This window comes from Malaclemys terrapin, chromosome 2, assembly GCF_027887155.1.
Source record: "Malaclemys terrapin pileata isolate rMalTer1 chromosome 2, rMalTer1.hap1, whole genome shotgun sequence".
Classification (NCBI taxonomy): Eukaryota; Metazoa; Chordata; order Testudines; family Emydidae; genus Malaclemys; species Malaclemys terrapin.
Genome location: NC_071506.1, coordinates 228,230,920 through 228,252,718, shown reverse-complemented (window position 1 = coordinate 228,252,718; position 21,799 = coordinate 228,230,920). Strand labels below are relative to the sequence as shown.

At 43.1% G+C, this 21,799-nt stretch overlaps 1 protein-coding gene across 5 annotated transcripts in view; it reads right to left on the bottom strand.

The window, feature by feature from the left end:
• Positions 1 to 350: 350 nt before the first annotated feature.
• Positions 351 to 21,799, bottom strand: part of RAPGEF5 (Rap guanine nucleotide exchange factor 5) — a 241,355-nt gene continuing 219,906 nt past the window's right edge. For all 5 annotated transcript variants that reach the window (XM_054020202.1, XM_054020200.1, XM_054020201.1 and 2 more), the window contains 3 exons: positions 18,528 to 18,592; positions 7,040 to 7,094; positions 351 to 4,038 (listed from right to left, as the gene is read on the bottom strand). In XM_054020202.1, the coding sequence (XP_053876177.1) occupies positions 3,920 to 4,038; positions 7,040 to 7,094; positions 18,528 to 18,592 (239 nt within the window). In that variant the 3' untranslated portion in view covers positions 351 to 3,919. The remainder of the gene's footprint in view (positions 4,039 to 7,039; positions 7,095 to 18,527; positions 18,593 to 21,799) is intronic.

The following is a 21,799-nucleotide window of genomic DNA, read 5'->3' as shown; positions in this document are numbered from 1 at the left end:
GAGGCAGAATTTCTCAAAGAACTTGCACTGTGAATCCAGGCCACTCCTGTAGCTGGGCTGTGATGACAAGGCATGACTGAGGCCTATGTTATCATTATTTCTGCTTCTGAGGCTGTTTGGATTACATCTCGGTACCTTGTGAACTAGCAAGTCCTGCTAATCAGATAAGAGTGAATACATTTGAATGAAAATAGATTTCTGAGGCTCAAATCAGGCTCCCACTAGAGTGCAGTTAATCTCATAAATGCAGTATGTGTTCAGTGCAATTTAATGACCAGAAGTATGAGCATAAAATATTCCATTTGGGAACAATAACTGCATGTGGTAGGCACGAAGGCACAGAGCCCAGATTTCATTAATGTAGTTTTATATTTTGAAAAGGAATATTAAAAAACACTTGAAAATGCAAGATAAATGAGACAGTTGCTTCTACAAGTTTTAACCTTGTATTGCTTGGCCATTTTGACATATAAATTATTGCTTACTAGCTCTCTCATAAATACACAACACAATAATATGTACAAGCATGAAATATGAAAAAGAAAACATTGGCAACAGTGAATTTTTTGGTAAATCAGACTATTTCATACATACCAGTTCTCATAATGGTGGATAACTACTAGCTGTAGTCCCTGAGAAGTTAGGTAAATACCTTGATTTGGGGTTTTCTACCGTTTTATTGTTAATGCAGGCTGACAGTATTATGGCACTCCAGTTAAAGAGAATATAACAGGCAAGTGTTCTTACCTCAGTTCATTGACTTATTACCCTATTAAGAAATACTGGGATGAAGACTACAATAAATAGACTATGCAAATAAATATTATTAATCTGCTAAAAAGTTTAGTATTTACAGCTTTCTTTGTATTTTTTTCCCCCAACAGAACTGTTTTGATCTGGTTTTGGCAACATGTAATCCTGTTTTCCCCCTAGCATCAAAGCACAGCTTGTTAACTATCTAGAATTGGGCTGAAATCTGAAGCACACATCACAGAAGTATCTAGATGTGACATGCCAAAATCCCAAATCAAAGATCTGAAGAGTGACCCCGCTCTTCCCTTGTTTTATCTAAAAACTGCTCTGAGCTACTAACAAACACACAGACACAGTTTAATCTGGCATGTGGCTGGGATAGGCCGAGATTTAAGATTTTCGGTAACTATTCTAAAATGGTATTAACAATGCTACTATTTTGAGGGATAGTGATTAAAGATCACAGTATTGCCAGATCTAGAAACTGGGGGATGGATGCTACACCCAGTCCCCTCCATTTCATAGTGTTCCTTTTTAGTCATCCTCGCAACCATCTTTCCCTCAGATGTTTGCCAGTCTAAAGGCAGGCTCCACTTCAAAATGAAGACCCTGACGGTCTTTATTTGCTGAAAACTTTTGCTGCATGTTCAGGGTAGTTGCCTTCCTATTAATACTGTGGATACAAGGTGAATATTCTCTGCATGGGATGCATACACTAAACATACTTTGCCTTTCCCAGCTGAAGATGTATTCAGATAATAAAGACCTCTGTGTAAACTGCTGCAGTTTATAGCACTTCATACAAAATTACATAGCATGACAATATTTGAAATTTGGTATTTAGATGACAGAATTTTTAGTCTGACTGCAAACCTGAGTACGGAGAGCAGGATCATTCCCTCCCCTTCCCCCACTCGTCCTCCCCCCCACCCCTCTCACTGTTGCTTCACCAGCAGAGAGGTGTAAACTACTACTAAGAAGGCTATTGTAGGGTAAAAGTTGCAGAGAATTGAGAGAGAGGTGCATTTCTAAAACCCTTACTCATATTGAGTAGTACTTTACTACGCACTTGTCCTGCTGATTTCAAAAGAACTCCTCATTATGAACTAGGGTACTGGATCAGGTCTACAGTGAGGTTTATTACAGTTGTGCCACAATGAAAAGATCTCAACAAGGGGGAAGCTTAAGAATCAGTGAATGTTTCAGTTAATGAACCCAGGGAGGGGACTCAGTGGAAATTTACAAACTGCAACAAAACAAAAAACAAGCATTATTTGTGATTTATGTTTTTATACTGCAAAAATGAGTCCACTAAAGCTAGTGTCCTGACTTGAACAGTTTTGGTCTGTTTGCACAGAAGAGTTATTTACAATATGTGCAAGCACATCTACAGAAAAACATAAGAAATTTTTACTCCATGGCCAGCAAGAGTTTATTTTTCTTCTTTTTACTGGGTAAAAAGATTTCTTTAAAAAAAAAAGAAAAATCATATCGTATTTGATAATACCAAAGTACAAGCAAATACATTTCTGAAACTTCTGTTTCCTTTACATTATAACTGTACAATATTTCACAGATGGGGAAACCTGAATGCATCTGACAGAATGTCCCCAAAACTACTTGTTAAAGCTGCTTTTCTGACCCTTTAAACCACAGATCACAATATGATGAAGAGCATGCTACTTCAGACACTCTGGTGGACCCAAATGTCAACAAAGGAGCATTTTCTTGGAAGTCTTTCTTGTGTGATAAAGACACAATACAGACAGGCAGGCAGACAGTACACCTTCACTGCCACTGCAAAGAGGATTTTGCTATAAGGCCCTCTACAATAAATTGTGTTTACTGTGAAGCACATTACATCATCTATAGTGTATACTAGATTATTTCAAGACCATTCCTTAGCCCTGAAAAACAATATTATGATGAGAGGGTGCTGGAGACATGAATACATTGTGAACGTGACTTAAAACATATTCAGTAATGCCAATGAATATTACCTTGATTTGTCTAAATGAAAATTGGGGCAGGGATGGAGGAAGAGAAGTGTTAGAAGGAAATAATGTTGAAAGCCTATTCAGGTTGCATACATATGGAGAATGAGAACCTGTAATACATGAATTATGCTATTTTTTTCTTTCAAAACTTAAAGCATACACTCAGCAGGTTAGATTTTACTGTCTGTAACAGGATATTTCCTGTTGTTTTTTTAAGTACTAGGATGGCCTTCCGGAAGGTGTATAAGAGACTACAGTCCAAGCAGTAAAGCACTGAGCTCCCTTTTTAATAACCAATAGCATACTAACAGCAGAAGTTAGTGACAAACAAGGATAACTGGAATGGGAGCAAGTAATAAAGGCTTTTTAACCTGTACCTTTTAGATCGAGGAAGAACTGCTCTAATTGAGTTGCAGGATAACCCTCTTGGTCTCTCAAAAGGGGAAATGCCATGTTTGTTTTCATAAACTGTGTCAAGATTAGATTTATCTTTTTACTGTCTGCTATAAAGCAAATTCTTAAGAGAAAGTGAATTTAGGAGCGTTTCAGATATCAGCTTCTGTTGACTTATGACCTCCAATCAGGACACACAATTGCATTAACATGCAACATTGTCTTATACAAGTTATTTTTTATATTCCCATTCTGAGGCATTTGCTGTTGTCTCGAATAAGACATTCCCCTGGAGCCAGAGCAGCAACATGGATTGCACTTTTTTTTTTTTTTTTTTGGCGCAACAATAAATACTTTGGCAGCCTCAGATTAGTGAGGTACATACTGTATGGTGAATTGTGAACCCCCATGTCACACAGTGCTGCTTGCTGGAATGTTTTGTTACGGTGACATGATGCTTCCTTTCCCTCTAATACTGGCGGAGTCTCGACTGAAAGCTACACTGGACCACCAATACGGTCACATAAACCAAGCTTCTTAGCTTAAACAATGCTGCTCTTCGCCTTCCTTTTCTGGTAAGTGAAAATGGCACTATCCTTGCCCTGGAATGCTGTGAACAGGTCTTTTTCTTGCTTTGCTTGATTTTCCTGTGTGTATCATGTGACTACTGATAAAACTCAGTAAACTGTTCTCATATAGGGAAGCAACATGCTTGGCATAAACATTCACTTAATTAAAAGTGCTGCAGTTACAAGGTTACATGAAGCTGTGGGCACTCATGCTCGAGGCTCTATCCGGTGAGAAAGCTCAAACAGCGTTTGCTGGTCGTCAATGATGTGCAGGTGATAGACATGTGGCTTCAGCTCTTGATTCTCCTTTGGAGGAACTTCATTGCCTAAAGTTTATAGGGAGAAAAGGAAATTAATCTGAGATCAGTTTTCTGACCGATCCGTACTTTTTCCAAATATGAGCCAAACATGCCATTAAAAATGGCAGGTGAAGTGTGATGGTCCAAAGCATCTGCAGAGGGCCAGATGCTCAGGTGGGAAGATCCTTATCCTCAAAGGGGAATGGAAGGGAAGAAAGCTTTAAGCCATGGAGACACCATGCTCTGAAACTGCTGCTTTGCCCTCTCGTCTGCCTGCTTTCTTGATATCCTTCTGACACCAGAGGGATGGAAAGCGGGAGGCATAAAGCTGGATTTCCTCATGTTGGGAATATGTTCAGCAGTCCCTCTGAGGCTGATTTAAGTGCCACTTTTTAGTGCTACTCTGTAGTCTGTCAGCACAAACAAACTTTGAGCAGGGTCTGAGGATCTAGCTTTGAGTGTTTAAATAGCTGTAGCACAAATGTACATCAGCAAGTAGACCCCTGAACCATTTTTTTTAGATCAGGTGAAATGGGACAATGCAGAATAGACAGAGGACAACTCTTCAAAGATTTTTTTTTTTTTGATCCAGTTTTGATCATTTATGCTTTTGATTTCAGCTAAGGCGGTAGAAACAAGGGAAATGCTGTTATTTCACAGGAGTTCCCACAGCAGAATGGCTTTAACCATGCGTCAGATGAAAACTGAAGGGTGGATTGAAGAGAAAACTGAGACGTTATCTGCCACAAACTCTAGTCGATGTCCTCAAAGCAATGTTAACAAAATTACCATTAAAAAAAAAAATCAAACAAAAATCCTGGAACCAACGAGCTTAACATCACTGCTCTCTTAGCTGCTTTTGTTTCATCCATCCCCATCCATACTTTATCCATTTAGAATGTAAATTCTTTGGGGCACTAGTGTTGTCGTCCTATTTGTCTATAATATGCCTAGCACAAATTTAGCACTATGTAAATAGTGACATGACATTGAGAGTTCAGCCAGTTCTGTATGGCACTATTAAAAACATTACTGTGCAGCACCTGTCCACACACTCTTCACAAGCACTTGGGTGATTTGTAAAACACTGCAGCAGAAATGAACAGGAGAAAAATTGGAGTAGGATGTTATAGGAGACCTTATAGTTCTCAGGGAACAGATTCCATGTTTTCAGCAATTGTGCTAAATACACTGAAAATTATTCAGAATTCAAAGTCTCATTAACACCTGAAATTACGCTGAATTACTATACAAATGTTAAAGCTGCTATGCCAGATTTCTGAAAGAGTATTATTTGTTTTCTGGATTTAATGTGGAAAATTATTATTTCCATTAGAATGGCATTTCAGCATTATTTAGCTACACTATCATTTTCTAACCCATAAAGCTTTTGTTCTGCATGCTTAATTTTAAGATATAGTTATAAGCAACAAAAATATCTTTTGCTTAGTTTTATTTGGATTCTGTCCTGTGGTGAGATGCCTTCTATTTTTAGTCCAATTCAGAGACTAATGCAGGAGAAAGATTAACATTCCTGAAAGCTAAATAAATCCACTGGAAAAGGAAGCAGTCCATAGAGTCACAATAAATATTCAATGAATTCATTTCATGCTTAAATGAATTTAACAAAAACCAGTGCCTACAGGAATATCTGCATAAACTGTTTTTTAAATGCCAGCTTCACAATAAGGCCAAGCCTGTGGTAAAATAAAACAACAACAACATACTTCAAACCAGCAGATTGTGTGATAAATCTTGGGTATTAAACCTGGATTTATGTCATGACACAAATATTTACAAAAAAAAAAAAAAAGAAAAAAAGCAAAGATGGCTTTAAAAATTCATTAACTTATTTTGCAAAAGATCTGCTTAAAGACAAAAATAAATTAACTCTGCTGAATGAGATTTACAGGTAAATATTCAGGTTTAATCAATGCTTCCTTTAGGGTCTGGATTAACAGAGTGAAAGTAAGAGAAGATGTACTTACCTGCATGCTTTCCTTTCAGTGCATGTGGGAATAATTGGTTCATAATTAATAAACAGCCTTTGTATTCTTAAAAGACTGCAACTATATTAGGCCACATTATGGGCCAAATTTTCAGCAAAACTCCCTAGCTGTATATGCAGTCCTTGCAGACTTATCTATTTGAACACCCAAAATGGGTAACTATGGCTACAATTACCCTTTTTGTATGCCCACATGCAAGTTTTTATATAAGCCCCCATAGGAAACTGTAAATCCTGTAGACATCATTAGGAGGGGAAAAATCTAACATTTATTCTTCAAAACAAAAAAATTCTAGGTTAAGGCTAAAGCACAGGTCTGAAGTCCCTCCAGGTAGAGTGTTTTTGGCCTTGATGTGGCATTTATTTTAGTGTGTTTAAAATTAGAACCCTACCACTATAAAAAAAATATTGTGCTATCTTCCCCTCCCTTGTATAATTGTAGTGCAAGTCATACAGAGAATAAGAAAAAAAGTTTACAGATACCCAATTGGTCTCAATGGAACACTATGAAAATCCACAGTGATATATCACCTTTCACCTAGTGAGATGCCAATACAAGTTTGAATCAGTTTCTTAAAGAGAGTTCATGTAGGAGACTGCACTACATCTCCATCCTAAATACACCACTAGTTATTGGAAGCTGTAGGATTCCTCACAAGCTCATTAGAGGCCTTTACGTTTTTTCCCCCCCTTCTGATGCAGGTCTATAAAACTCAGATCTTGTGTAACGTTACAGGTAGGGGAGATATTGGGGATTGGGGAGAACACAGCATTTTGTGAAAATCTTTGGAAAGTAGCTGTAATTACATTCTGTTTGCTGAGGTGTCTTTCACAACACACTCTTCCCCTCTTCTAGGTTAAAACAAATGGCAAGTATGTTTTACTCTAAAAGTAAACCTACGCCATGGGAGAGGAGGCAGAGAGACCGGGAAACAGTTCTTTTGATATGTATGTAACTAATGAGAGACAAGTAACAAGGGAAATGTAATTTTGTAATTACACTGTTTCACTACTACTTACCACATTGGTTATTCCTGCAATGTCTCAGTGATCGGACAGTATCAGCAATCATGTGCTGTGAAATAAAAAGTACAATATATCAGTGCAGAAATCTGACGGGGGCTGTTGCTAGAAAATCCTTCCCCAGCCTCACACTTTGCAACAACAATTGTAGCAATGATGAGAAAGGAAGGAGGGAGGAGTTGGAGACATGGAGGCTATGGCTACACTGGTGCTTTACAGCGCTGCAACTTGCTCGCTCAGCGGTGTGAAAAAACACACCCCTGAGCGCAGCAAGTTACAGCGCTGTAAAGCGCCAGTGTAAACAGTGCGCCAGTGCTGTAAGCTAATCCCCTCGGGGAGGTGGAGTACCTGCAGCGCTGGGAGAGCTCTCTCCCACTGCTGGCGCGCGACCACACTCGCACTTCAAAGTGCTGCCATGGGAACATTCCCGCAGCAGCGCTTTGGAGTTTCGAGTGTAGCCAAGCCCTTAGATTAGATGGGAAGAAGGTTTTTGTTTGTTTGTGGCTCGGTGTCAACATATCCTGAAACAAGGTTAGTTCTTTCAGACTCCTTTTACATAAGGATTTTGTTGACACTACAGATAGAGGGGGTCTTCCTAGGAGCCAATGGAAATGAACAACGAAAAAGGGTCATTTCTCTCTGTTTCCTTCTTTCAAAGGAGATGTTTGAAATCCCCCCTCCCTTTCCCCCTCATGCTTAGTGGAGTAGTGTGTGTCAAGTGCACTATTGGACAATAGTTTTAAACTGTTGCAGGGAGAGCAGATTTGTGTTCATGTATGTGAAAAATTAAGTGACTTCTTACAAAGTAGCAGCCGTGTTAGTCTGTATCTGCAAAAAGAACAGGAGTACCTGTGGCACCTTAGAGACTAACAAATTTATTTCAGCATAAGCTTTCGTGGGCTACAGCTCTGAGCTGTAGCCCATGAAAGCTTATGCTGAAATAAATTTGTTAGTCTCTAAGGTGCCACAGGTATTCCTGTTCTTTTTTTAAGTGACTTCTGTTAAAGTAAAAAACTCCAAAGGAGGAAGATGTACTTAATGGGAGTAAATCGTTCATAAGTCATAAGCATCCTTTGTATTCTTATTAAAAGGCTAAAACTACATTATGGGCTAAGTTTTCAGCAAGCTTTTACCCCTTCATTCAGTTTTTACAAGTCTATGGCATGGTAACGATTTGATTTGTTGTTGATTTAAAAAGATTTTTACTGTACTGTTTTTCCTTAGGCAAAATAGGCTGCAGATGGTTGCTCAGATTAAACAGAAAAAAACCTTTAGAATTTTGTTTCACCTTTAGCATCAGATCCTTAGTTGGATATTAATTGGAATAGCTATGTCTAAGTTAACAGAGCTACATTGGTTTTCACAAGTGGAGAATCTGGCCCATAATGCTGTTTATGCATGTTTTCTTTTGATTGCACTAACAATCCAAAGAAAAGAGCCTATTGAATTGGGCCAGAAGCCCTTGACGGAATATGGTGACTAATTTAAACAACCTGCCTGCAATTAACAATAGCAATATGGCATTTTATGGAAATAATACAGTCTGTTCTCACACCTCCTTCAAAATCCAGCCAGAAGTGGAAAGGATTAGCTGCCCGGAGCAAAGTATAGCTTAGAATGATGTAACATAATTCATCTCTCCACAACCACAATATGAATTGTTCACAATGTTCCTTCACAGAATAGCTTATCGTGAGAACAACTGAGTATATGCTTAATGAAGACTTCATGTTCTTTAATAAATCAGTGAAGCAAAATCATTTTTTCATCTGTGTTCCATTTACCATGAAATCTCTCAGTCTCTTACGCTAACATCATTTCCTTGCACTGATTAAAATAAAGTTCTAATTAGAGATCCTAGGTTTGCATGACCAATTTCTTAAATCCCACTAGAGCTATGACATTCCTGTGTTCTTCTGCTGTTGTTGCTGTGACGTTGTGCAGTCTATATGGTTTTATAAAAATATGATAATAAGTGAATATAATGTAACTGGGATAGCTTTAGAAAAATATGGTAAAAAGTGAGTATAACGTAACTGGGATATGCTTTATGCAAAAGATCTCTTGTAAGGTATCATTACAAAGCTTATAATCTACTGAGTGTGATCATCCGATTTGTATAAATGTACCACTCTTGTATCTAAAACTAGAAATATAAAATATAACTGAGGGCCTATTGTAATTATGTAAAGTGTGGGCCATTAATGATGGTTTGGAATCTTGATGATTCCCATTGTCTGCAGATGGCTGTATTTACCTGTGAGTCTTCCTGTATATGTGTGTGCTGGCAAGTGAGTAATGAAGTCTTGCAGTGACATGTGATCATGTCACCTGAACTGGAATCCATCTTTAACCTGGTGCTTTTCCAGTGAGGGGGGGGGGTGGAAACCCAGAGGGACAAAGGGTTCCCGCCTTATGCAAAAGATATATAAAGGGGTGGAACAGAACAAAGGGGGGAGGAGCCATCATGAAGAATCCCCTAGCTATCACCTGAGCTGGAACAAGAGCTGTACCAGGGGAAAGAATTGTGTCCAGACCTGGAAGGTGTCCAGTCTGAGAAAAAACTTACTGAAGCATCTCTGAGGGTGAGATTATCGGTATTCAGTTTGATTAGGCATAGATTTGCACATTTTATTTTATTTTGCTTGGTGACTTACTTTGTTCTGTCTGTTACTACTTGGAACCACTTAAATCCTACTGTCTGTATTTAATAAAATCACTTTTTATTTAGTAATTTACTCAGAGTATGTATTAATACCTGGGGGAGCAAACAACTGTGCATATCTCTCTATCAGTGTTATGAAGGGCGAACAATTTATGAGTTTGCCCTGCATAAGCTTTATGCAGGGTAAAACGGAGTTACCTGAGTTTAGACCCCATTGGGAGTTGGGGTCTAAAGACAAGCACACTACTGTGAGCTGTTTTCAGGTAAACTTTCAGCTTTGGGACAAGTGATTCAGACTCTGGGTCTGTGTTGGAGCCAGACAGGAGTGTCTGGCTCAGCAAGACAGGGTGCTGGAGTCCTGAACTGGCAGGAAAAACAGGAGCAGAGGTAGTCTTGGCACATCAAGTGGCAGCTCCCAAGGGGGTTTCTGTGATCCAACCCGTCACAGCTGCATCTTCCAGTTTATATCCCATATTTTGAATTTGACTTTCACAAGTAAAGGAGAATCGACTATGTCACTCACAATGTCTCCCTTTGTTACTCAGTATGGGCTCAATCCATCTGAAATTAGCTTCTGTGGCTGATGCCCCAGGGAAACTGGCTGGACCATTTTACGCTCCATTCTCATGGGGATTGATCACAAGTCTTCCTTCTTTAGTGCCTTCTATAGGCATTTCACACTGTCCCTCTGACTTGCCTGACCCAGTTACAATACAGAAAACCTGTTAATTCATCTGAAAAAATTCATCCGATGAAGTGGGCTGTAGCCCACAAAAGCTTATGCTCAAATAAATTTGTTAGTCTCTAAGGTGCCACAAGCACTCCTGTTCTTTTTGCGGATAAAGACTAACACGGCTGCTACTCTGAAACCTGCAAATGGACTGCTATTTTCTGATTGTTTTAATAGATGGCTGCATACCAGAGTGTGATAAATATGTAGGAATGCATACAGTGACTGAGGCCATGTCTACACTATAAAACTAAGTCGATCTAACTTATGTCGGCATACAGCTACCATAGTAATTACATTGCTTGTGCGTGTGTACGCTTTACTCCTTGTGTATTGCCAGTGTGGGACAGCTCTTGAAAGCCAGTAACAGTCAACATAAGCAACAGAGTGTCAACTCTGACACTGCATTGACCTAACTACATTGACTTTGACTCTACACTGCTCATGAAAGCGGAGTTATTAAGCATAGTGGGATCAAAATTTAACTGTAGATGCTTCTGTAGTTAGGTCAACGTAAGCTGCCTTGCATCAACCTAACTTTGTAGCATAGACCAGACCTGAGACTTGACTGGTAACCACTCTTAGCACATGATCATTAGCAATAATTCCACTGTTTATGACAATCCAGCTCATCAGTATGCTCAGAAGTCCCACAGATATTTTTGGGCATGATCCTGAAAACCCTTATTTACATTATGTGTCTAGTTCTTACTACTAGTCCACAAAGGGACTGCCTGTAAGATGATAAATACCGATGTGTTAAAGTTTACAGGATTGTGCAATAAAGTAGCAGTGGTGGCCAAGACATGTTATTACTATAAGAGATTTACAGATGGTGGTTGTGATTGACAGAAGAATAATGGAAGAAGCTATATTTCAGCAAAAGATGTCAGCAAAGAATATGATGATATTTAGAATACAATGGTAACATTTAGACTAGGGTTATCATATCGATATAACCTCTTTTTTGAACCTCTTTTCTCTGTCCAGGCTGTTTTTTTTCAAATTTCAGGAAATGTCCAGGGTTTCTGCAGAGCAGACAAGCTGAAGCTCAGAAAGAGCCCTAACTGGGTCACTTTCAGATTGGTCCCTCCCTGCATCTGCAACTGATTGGTCCATTCCTCTGCAAGCCACAGCTGCTGGTTTCCACTCATTCAGGCCCTGGCTCTCTTCTCTGGGGAAAGGGTCTTGCAGGTAAGCAATGATTGATGGCTGCCGCTGCAACCTGGACTTGCGCCAGCTGCCCTGCCACTGTGACAAGGAGTGACACTGCCCTCCACCTCCACTGAGTATGCCTGTCACAGGTGCCCCCCCCACAGCTCCCTTTCCCACCCCACCCCATACTTCCCCTCCTCTTTTTCCAGAAAATGAAATACTGTAACCCTAATTTAGGCCTTGGCTACACTTGCAGATTCACTTGCGAAGCGCAAGTGTAGTCGCGCCGCCAGCGCTGCGAGAGCTGTCTTGCAGCATTGCAAGTACTCCACCTCTCCGAGGGGAATAGCTTGCAGCACTGCGAGCGAGCGTGCAGTGCTGCAGGCGCTGATTACACTGGCACTTTACAGCGCTGCACTCGCTGCGCTCGGGGGGGGTGTTTTTTCACACCCCTGAGCGCAGCAAGTGCAGCGCTGTGAATTGCCAGTGTAGCCAAGGCCTTAGACCTTATTCCATCCATATATTACTTTGCAATTCTCATGTTAAGGCAAGGGACACAAATATTGGTCTAAAAAACTGTAGTCTAGATCTTACAAAATAGAAAGTTAAATTAAAAAGTGCAATCCCCCTAGCTTTTGCTAAGTCTGGTCTATTATGATATACTTTCCTAACTGACTCAACAGCTTGTAGCTTTTCTTCCCTTAGTGAATTTATTTCTTCGCATTTTTGAACAAGCTTCTGATTCATTGTATTCATATCACATTGAATGCAGGAAATAAACATATGAAAATCCTGAATCTAATGGAGATATGAATTTCAAAGCAAAGATGCTGTCACATAAGGAAAATTCCAGTACAACTGTGATGGTGGGTCTATTGCTTCCCTACAGAAGATTTTATCTGCAACAGCAAATTCAGTATTCAGGCCTCCTTCCTTTCTCCTCCTCTTCTCTCTCTCTTTTTTTTTTTTTTTTTTTGCAAGATCAATTTCAAGTGCTAATGCTCATTAGCACAATTTTGAACTTAGTTATTTGCAGGTGCAGTTTAGTGGCTTGATCTTGAATCAACTGAAGTCAATGAGAATATTATTATTATTTATTTTGCCAGAGTGCCCAGAATATGCTAGGCATAATACAAACAGAGGAAAATACCTCCCCTGTGCTGATGAGTTTACAATCTACAAGGGCATTGGGCAAGAAAAGATGGAAAAGGAATACAACACAAAGTGGTTGGAGTACAACACAAAGATGATTAACACACTTCTTGCTAATTCCATAGCAACAAATCAAATACTTAAACATCCAAATGAACTAGAATAATACTTATATGGGGTGGGTCTACATTGCATCTTTATCTTAAGAGTTCTCATCCTTGCTACCATTGGTGGGAGCACTCATGCACACAGGGCTGCAGGCAGGAGAATTAACAACCATGTTGTTTGACCCTTCTCATAGCAAGTCTAGATGACATGGTGGTTGAAATGCTGCTGGCTATTGATAACCTCCTTCACTAGGGGCAAAATCCTGGCACCACTGACTTCACTGGAACCAGGCTATCACTTTGGAGCACCTACTGGTAGAGCTGCCCTGGTGCACAGACACACCCCCTAGAACTCCGACCAGGGGTATTCTATCTGTTACCCAAGATCCATAAACCTGGAAATCCTGGAGCCCCATCATCTCAGGCATTGGCATCCTGACAGCAGGATTGTCTGGCTATGTAGACTCTCTCCTCAGGCCCTACGCTACCAGCACTCCTAGCTATCTTCGAGACATCACTGACTCCTGAGGAAACTACAATCCATTGGTGATCTTCCAGAAAACACCATCCTGGCCACTATAGATGTAGAAGCCCTCTACACCAACATTCCACACAAACATGGACTACAAGCCGTCAGGAACAGTATCCCCAATAATGTCACAGCTAACCTGGTGGCTGAACTTTGTCCTCACCCACGATTATTTCACATTTGGGGACAATGTATACCTTCAAGTCAGTGGCACTGCTATGGGTACCCGCATGGCCCCACAATATGCCAACATTTTTAGGGCTGACTTAGAATAACGCTTCCTCAGTTCTCGTCCCCTAACGCCCCTACTCTACTTGTGCTACATTGATGATATCTTCATCATCTGGACCCATGGAAAAGAAGCCCTTGAGGAATTCCACCATGATTTCAACAAATTCCATCCCACCATCAACCTCAGCCTGGACCAGTCCACACAAGAGATCCACTTCCTGGACACTACAGTGCTAATAAGCGATGGTCACATAAATACCACCCTATACCGGAAACCTACTGACCGTTAAACTTACCTACATGCCTCCAGCTTTCATCCAGACCACATCACACGATCCATTGTCTACAGCCAAGCTCTAAGATACAACTGCATTTGCTCCAATCCCTCAGACAGAGACAAACACCTACAAGATCTCTATCATGCGTTCTTAAAACTACAATACCCAGCTGCTGAAGTAAAGAAACAGATTGACAGAGCCAGAAGAATACCCAGAAGTCACTTACTTCAGGACAGGCCCAACAAAGAAAGTAACAGAACGCCACTAGCCGTCACCTTCAGCCCCCAACTAAAACCTCTCCAGCGCATCATCAAGGATCTACAACCTATCCTGAAGGACGATCCCTCACTCTCACAGATCTTGGGAGACAGACTAGTCCTCGCTTACAGACAGCTCCCCAACCTGAAGCAAATACTCACCAGCAACCACACACCACACAACAAAAACACTAACCCAGGAACCTATCCTTGCAACAAAGCCCGTTGCCAACTCTGTCCACATATCTATTCAAGGGACACCATCATAGGACCTAATCACATCAGCCACACCATCAGAGGCTCGTTCACCTGCACATCTACCAATATGTTATATGCCATCATGTGCTAGCAATGCCCCTCTGCCATATACATTGGCCAAACCGGACAGTCTCTACACAAAAGAATAAATGAACACAAATCAGATGTCAAGAATTATAACATTCAAAAACCAGTTGGAGAACACTTCAACCTCCCTGGTCACTCAATTACAGACCTAAAAGTTGCAATTCTCCAACAAAAAAACTTCAAAAACAGACTCCAATGAGAAACTGTAGAACTGGAATTAATTTGCAAATTGAACACCATTAAATTAGGCTTGAATAAAGACTGGGAGTGGATGGGTCATTATACAAAGTAAAAACTATTTCCGCATGCTAATTTTTCCCCTACTGTTAACTCACACCTTCTTGTCAACTGTTTGAAATGGGCCATCCTGATTATCACTTCAAAAGTTTATTTTCCTCCTGCTGATAATAGCCCACCTTAATTGATTAGTCTCATTAGAGTTGGTATGGCAACACCCATTTTTTCATGTTCTCTGTGTATACATATCTTCCTACTGTATTGTCCACTGCATGCATCTGACAAAGTGGGTTTCAGCCCATGAAAGCTTATGCCCAAATAAATTTGTTAGTCTCTAAGGTGCCAACAGTACTCCTCGTTCTTTTTACAAAACTAGTCTACTATAGCCAAGGCCTACATGTGATTACAAAAAAACAAAGGCCTGATTAAGACTGAGTTGAAAATCAGACCCTTTGTCTCCAATAAATTAATATATAAGCCTGTAAGGGACGTTTACTAACAATCAGTGTGCATCAAGGACTAGTTCAATTTACATGTTAATGAGATATACTTGTGAGAGCGCTTGAGGAAGAACATGCTAATAAGTTTATATGCAAACATCTAAGGTCAAACAGTTAATGGACTAGGCACAAGAAAACCTTTTATTAAATGCAAATCAGTGTTCTTCTAAGCACTGCAACAAGAAAAGGTACAAGAATTGAATTGAACATACAAAGAATGGACCACCTAGGTTATAAAGTTACCTTGGGATGTAACTGGGAGAAATGAATTGTTCTCTCTGTTTACTCAACCAATAGGTACTGAATACAGTAAACTAGTCGTTTCCACAACAAGGAGAGAAAAAGATTAAGATCAGGAGGAAAGATATGCCTCATCACCTTTTGACACATATCACATACCTAAAAAGGGTGGACAAGCCTGATGATATTTTGCTGAAACATGACACTCCAATATGTAGACTTTGTATCATGCTTACCCATACTAAAGTAACTAAGGCCTAATCTACTCTAGAAAAGGGTTGCCAGTATAGCTAGTCCAGCAAACCCTCCTAGAGCATACACAGCTTATACTGGCAAGAGAGTGCTTTTTCTGGTATAACTTATACCAGTCCCTCAAATAAAATAAGCTATACTAACAAAAGCACTTTCCCCACCAATATAACTGTGTCTACACTAAGGTTTTTGTTGGTATAGAGATGTTGTAAAGAATCACACTCCTAACTGACATTACTATACCAGCAAAAGTTTCTACTGTAGATCTGGCCTAAGCTAAAAGCCTAATGCACTACCCCAGGGATAGGCAACCTTTCAGAAGTGGTGTGCCGAGTTTACTGTAATTTAAGGTTTCGCGTCCCAGTAATACATTTTAACCTTTTTAGAAGGTCTCTCTCTCTATATAAATCTATATTATATAAATAAACTATTGTTGTATTTAAAGTAAATAAGGTTTTTAAAATATTTAAGAAACTTCATTTAAAATAAAATTAAAATGCAGATCTTATCAGTTTAGTGTGATCCTGGCCCTCGCTTTTCCTTGCTGAATTTTCCAATGCGGACTACAGCAGGGCGTGACTGAAGAGCACTGGGTCGAGGCCAGGAGCAGAGCCCCGGGCTGGCTGCCGGTACACAAGGCTAGCAGTGGGCTGACCAGGGTTGGCGGCCGGAACCCCAGACCAGCAGCGGGATGAGCCGCTCAGCCCATCGCCGGCTCCACTCAGTCTGCTGCTGGGCTGGGGTTCCAGCGGGGTGAAAGTAACTTAAATTTCTTACAGGCACTGTCATATTGCAACCCGCCTTGGGGGGAGGAGCTCAGGGGCTGGGGATGTGTGGGGGAGCACTCAGGGCAGGGGGTTGGGATGCGGGGGGCTCAGGGAAGGGGGTGGGTATGTGGATGATGCAGGAGTCACGGCTGGGAGCATGGGGGGTGCAGGAGTCAGGGTTGGGTGGCCGAGGGGCTCAGGGCAGGAGGTTGGGGTATGTGGGGGGGGGGGGGGGGGGGGAGAGTCCTGGAGAGGCAGGGGCTTGGGGCTGGCCTGGGATAGTCCCGGTTGCAGCAGGGTTACATGGATGGTGGATGGGTCCCTGCCCCATGCTGTTCCTGCCAAGGGAGCTGTGGGCCAGCTGTGTGGGGGCACTGCATCTGCAGGCAAATGGGGGGTGGCGGCAGAAGACCCCTGGCCTGCCGCTCCCTTCCCCTTCCCACCCAGGGACTGCAGCTGTGCACGCTGCAGGGACAGCACGTGCCTGCAGTGCCCTGGTATCCAGCCACAGTGGCGAGAGAGGGGCAGCAGGACAGGCTGGGACGCAGACACCTCCACCGCGCCTCCCGCCGACCCCTTTCACTTCCCTGACTGCCTGCTGCTTAGTCCGGTGCACAGGGCCGCCAGCGCCAGCCTGCAGGAGAGTTCTGGCAGCCAGCAGGACCCCAGCTTGGAGCGTGCCACACGCCGGGCCACCACCCACAGCGGAGCGCCCCAGCATCGGCCATCTCCAAGCGTGCATGCTCCGCCTTACTTTCACTTCTAGGTTCCAGCTGCCGGCCCCTTGCCAGCCGGAGTCCCAGTGGCCAGGACCTCAGCTGGCAAGGGGCCAGCAGCCGGAACCCCAGAGCGGCAGCGTGCTGAGAGGGGCCAGCAGCCGGAACCCCAGAGCGGCAGCGTGCTGAGAGGGGCCAGCAGCCGGAACCCCAGAGCGGCAGCGTGCTGAGAGGGGCCAGCAGCCGGAACCCCAGAGCGGCAGCGTGCTGAGAGGGGCCAGCAGCCGGAACCCCAGAGCGGCAGCGTGCTGAGAGGGGCCAGCAGCCGGAACCCCAGAGCGGCAGCGTGCTGAGAGGGGCCGGCAGCCGGAACCCCAGAGCGGCAGCGTGCTGAGAGGGGCCGGCAGCCGGAACCCCAGAGCGGCAGCGTGCTGAGAGGGGCCGGCAGCCGGAACCCCAGAGCGGCAGCGTGCTGAGAGGGGCCGGCAGCCGGAACCCCAGAGCGGCAGCGTGCTGAGAGGGGCCGGCAGCCGGAACCCCAGAGCAGCAACAGGCAGAGTAGCTCAGCCTCAGCCCGCTGCCGGTCTGGAGTTCCGTCCACCGGCTCCTGCCAGCTGGGATTCCAGCCGCTGGCCCCACTCAGCCCGCTGCCGGCCCAGGGTTCCATCCATCCAGGCCAGCAGCAGGGACCTCGGCGTGCCATTAAAAATCGGCACGCGTGCCGTAGGTTGCCGACCCCTGCACTACCCTCTACATAAAGATTAGTTTAGCTGTATTAATATTTAGCTTTCATTGTGTCTACTCTTCCTCTATCTCCTACCCAAATCATGAACTTACTTTCATTTAAAATACCTGGAATCAGTGATGACTGTTAAATTGGGGTGACCTGCTGCTGTGTACAGTGGGGGTGGGGAGGGAAGGGAAACTAAACTCTGAGAAGAGGCTGAGCAGGGAGAAGAGGCAACAACAGTTTGAGAACTTACGCTTGTTTAGATTGTGGGGCAATGCAAACTACGGGTGTGTAATTTGTAAAGCACACTAATATGTTGTGCATTAATTGGTCCATTTAGACCCTGCTGGTGTGCATAAAAGGTTCCCTAGTGCACTTTATCCCACCATTTAGACAAACCCTTAGTCAAGGATAAATATGATGCTGTGAGGAGGTGGAGCTCATGGAGAGAACTGAAAAGGCTGAGAGATACTGTGCATGGTTATCAAAGCATGATACATTTAACACAAGAGGTGAGGAGAAGGGGAATAAAAAGAGAGAGAGATGGATTTTCCCACAAAAAAGAGGAAGTTGTAAAAGAGAAAATATACATACCAGCTTTTCAAAATTAACAAGGTTATCCAGAAAAGTTTTATTTCCTTCGTGGATGAACGTTACATCTACAAAGTTTAAAAAGAGATACATTATTAAATGCCACAGCATTTGTTCAGTTGTTTTAGATACAAAGGAATGGAATGGTGACAAAGGAGTAACAAAATAAGGAACAAAACAGTCTCATAAGTATTGCTACAATGCCACATGTTTGTGTTATTTATAGGGCACAAACAACTATCACTGGTTCTTTCATTAAAAAACAGAAAATTTACACCTCTGTGGCAACATTAATCGGGAGAAATTTCAAATACAGAATGTGAATTTGTTACTCACTAAACATAATCTAGGGACTCACAAATAACACTCTTTCCATCAAACAAGACAGATGATACACTGTGCTATCCAGGGCTCAAATCAAAAGTTGATGGTGGGAAGGGGAGCACAGTAATTGTCTGTGCATGGGTTCCACCCTCCTTCCTTGCACACTGTGAATCTATCTGTGCTGCTAGAGATTTTAGAGTGGTTGAGGCAGGGCTGTTGTAGATCGATGAACACAGAATTCTGCTGACTAAATTCTCTTCAGGAGGAGGGGACAAACAAGTTGCAGAGACTACTGTTTTCCTTAGGTAATTCTGAAACACCCTCCGTCCCCACACACCTGATTACTATGAAAGCCTACTACAATGATGGGCACACAAATAGATAAACATTAAATACAATCCATTAAGCCAAAAATCATCTTGCAGCAAATACCAAGATTTAGCTCTTTGGAAGTAAAACAGTTATTTCTGGTTCCACAAAGCAGTACTAGGGAGAGTTTTTAATGGAAAAAAAAGAAGTCCGTGGGAGGTATAGGACTACACTAAGGGCCGGATTTCCAATTAGGCATAGTAGGCACGTGCCTAGGGGCACCAGCGTTCTAGGGGGGTGCCTAAAAGTTAAAAGTGGGTTATGTTTTAATTATTATGTAATTTTTTTGGTATTGTATTGAATAAATATTTAAATTACCATTTATATTTCTTTTCATTTCATTTTTTACAGAAAACACGAAGGTCAGCTGTAAGCAGGGGGGATGCTGAAGGTGCTGGGCTTAGGGGCGCGTAAGGTGTAAATCCGGCCCTGACTATACTTGGCACCAGTATGCAAACTGCATGCAGTATATATAAGGAAGGAAAGAGGCAACACAACTGTTGCTAAGGTAAATTCATATTGAAACCTTAACTTCAGACAAAAAGGGGAGACAACAGCAGTCGCAAGACCATATGGTAGAACTGCTTGTTTAATCATGAAGAGTATCTACCTAAGAAACATACATATTGGTGCTTGCAGTGATAAGATGCTTTTGTAGCACCATTTTAGTAAGACGATGGGATGTCACAAATACATTCCGAAGGTAATGGCCATGTTTTCCAATTGACAAATGGCCCTTGGTAATTGGGTTGTATTCATCTTTCCATGGAATGCAGTGAGATCCCATGCAAAAGGACAACAAAGCAATTTGCCTGCCATTATGTATCATGGCATTTATAGCGTGCTCACTGTTGTGGTATCTGAACAACCCATCCCCGTTCTGCCCCATTTGGTCCTCTCTGCCACTGTAGGTGGAGGAGAACCTCAGTCCCAATACAATTAGATTATAGGACTGAAAATCTGCAGATGAAGCAATGAACATCTTTCTTTTTGACAATCCCAGAACATAAAAACAGTCAAACTGATTTACTTCCTTTTGTTTCAAAAACTCACTCTCAGGTATCAGCCTGAAGGGGATTTTGTAATTACTTATAATGGAAATTCTAGCTGCTTTATATGCTGGTAAAAACTCTGAGCTACAATTTACTAGGCAGAGCACCCTGTGTTAGGAGAGATGTAAAGATGCCCACGCCAAGGGAAGCACTAGGATGATTTCTGCCTCAGGGAAGCAGGATGCCTGCCTGAATTTCTTAGTGAGTAGGTCAAGCACACCCAGGGTTGTCCCTAGCTATTTTGGTGCCCAACGCAGCCCCCCCGCTAGGAAGGGGTGGGGGGGGGCTCCAGGCCTCCACAGGCGGGAGCAGGGGGAGCTGGCCCCAGACCTCCGTGGGGGACAGGGGGGCTGGCCACTTCCTGCGGGAAGTGGAATAACCCTGCCCCTGCCTGCTCTGTTCCCCTGGCTCCCAGCTGCCTTTCCCCCTCCCCCCAAGCCTGAGAGCCAGGGGAGCAGAGCAGGCTGGGGCCCGGTCACTCCACTTCCCTCAGGAAGTGGCCAGGCCCCCCCATTCGCCCCGTAGGTCTGGGGCCAGCTCCTCCTGCTCCCGCCCGTGGAGGTCTGGGGCCCCAGGATGCTCTGCTCCCCTGGCTGCCAGGCTTGGGGGGAGGGGGGAACCACCCCCCAGCTCTCGCCGGTGGCACGGCTGGGTGCCAGGGGAGCGGAGCAGGCTAGGGCCTGGTTGCTCTACTTACCATGCAGTGAGTGCAGGGTCCGGCCTGGCTACAATCTTCAGGGGAGTGGGGATGGGGATCGGGTGGAGCAGGGGCAGGGCTGGGGCGGAGCAGGGGCGGGGGCCTGGGGAAGAGCCAGAGTAGGGGCTGGAGCAGCACGCAGCTACACAGGGCCCAGGAAATTTGCCCCAAATTTCCTGGTGCCCTACGCAGCTGCGTGCTTTGCATATGGGTAAGGATGGCCCTGAGCCCACCTACTACTGAACTAATTCATGGTGTGTAGGCTGCTCCCTTCTGCACGCTGCTCCCACTCAATGGGCCAGTGAGGAGGTTGTGAGTGGGACTTGGCCCTCGTCAACTCCCTTTCTGCTCTGGAGTACCCTGCCCTCCCAAGGGAGTAAAGAGGGAGCAGTTCCTATATGCATTGACTGCAATTCTGACCACTTCTCACATGCAGGAGAAAGAAAGTTTTAAAGAAACACCTTTTCCTCTACCCTTGTACTTCCACTTACTGCACACCTGCATGAGGACCAAGCATGATCTGTCCCTAAATGGGTATATATATTTATGATCACAGGAAAAAGAAAAACACAGATTATGTTTCTGTCAGTGCTAATGTAGAAAGGCTTTGTACTGAAAACAGAAAAGCCAGGAGAGTTCAATTTTGTACTTGTTCTGTGAAGACTGCACAGCTCTGCTGCCAACAGCTAAGAGCCTAGATAAATTCAGTGGAGCAGAAAATTGCATTCAAGCCATGTTGTAAGGGTGAAACACTGGATTTTATTAAATATTTGAAAAATCAGCCTGATTTTCAAAAGCCGTGTCTGTGCAGTAACAAGGCCCAGTGTTTACAT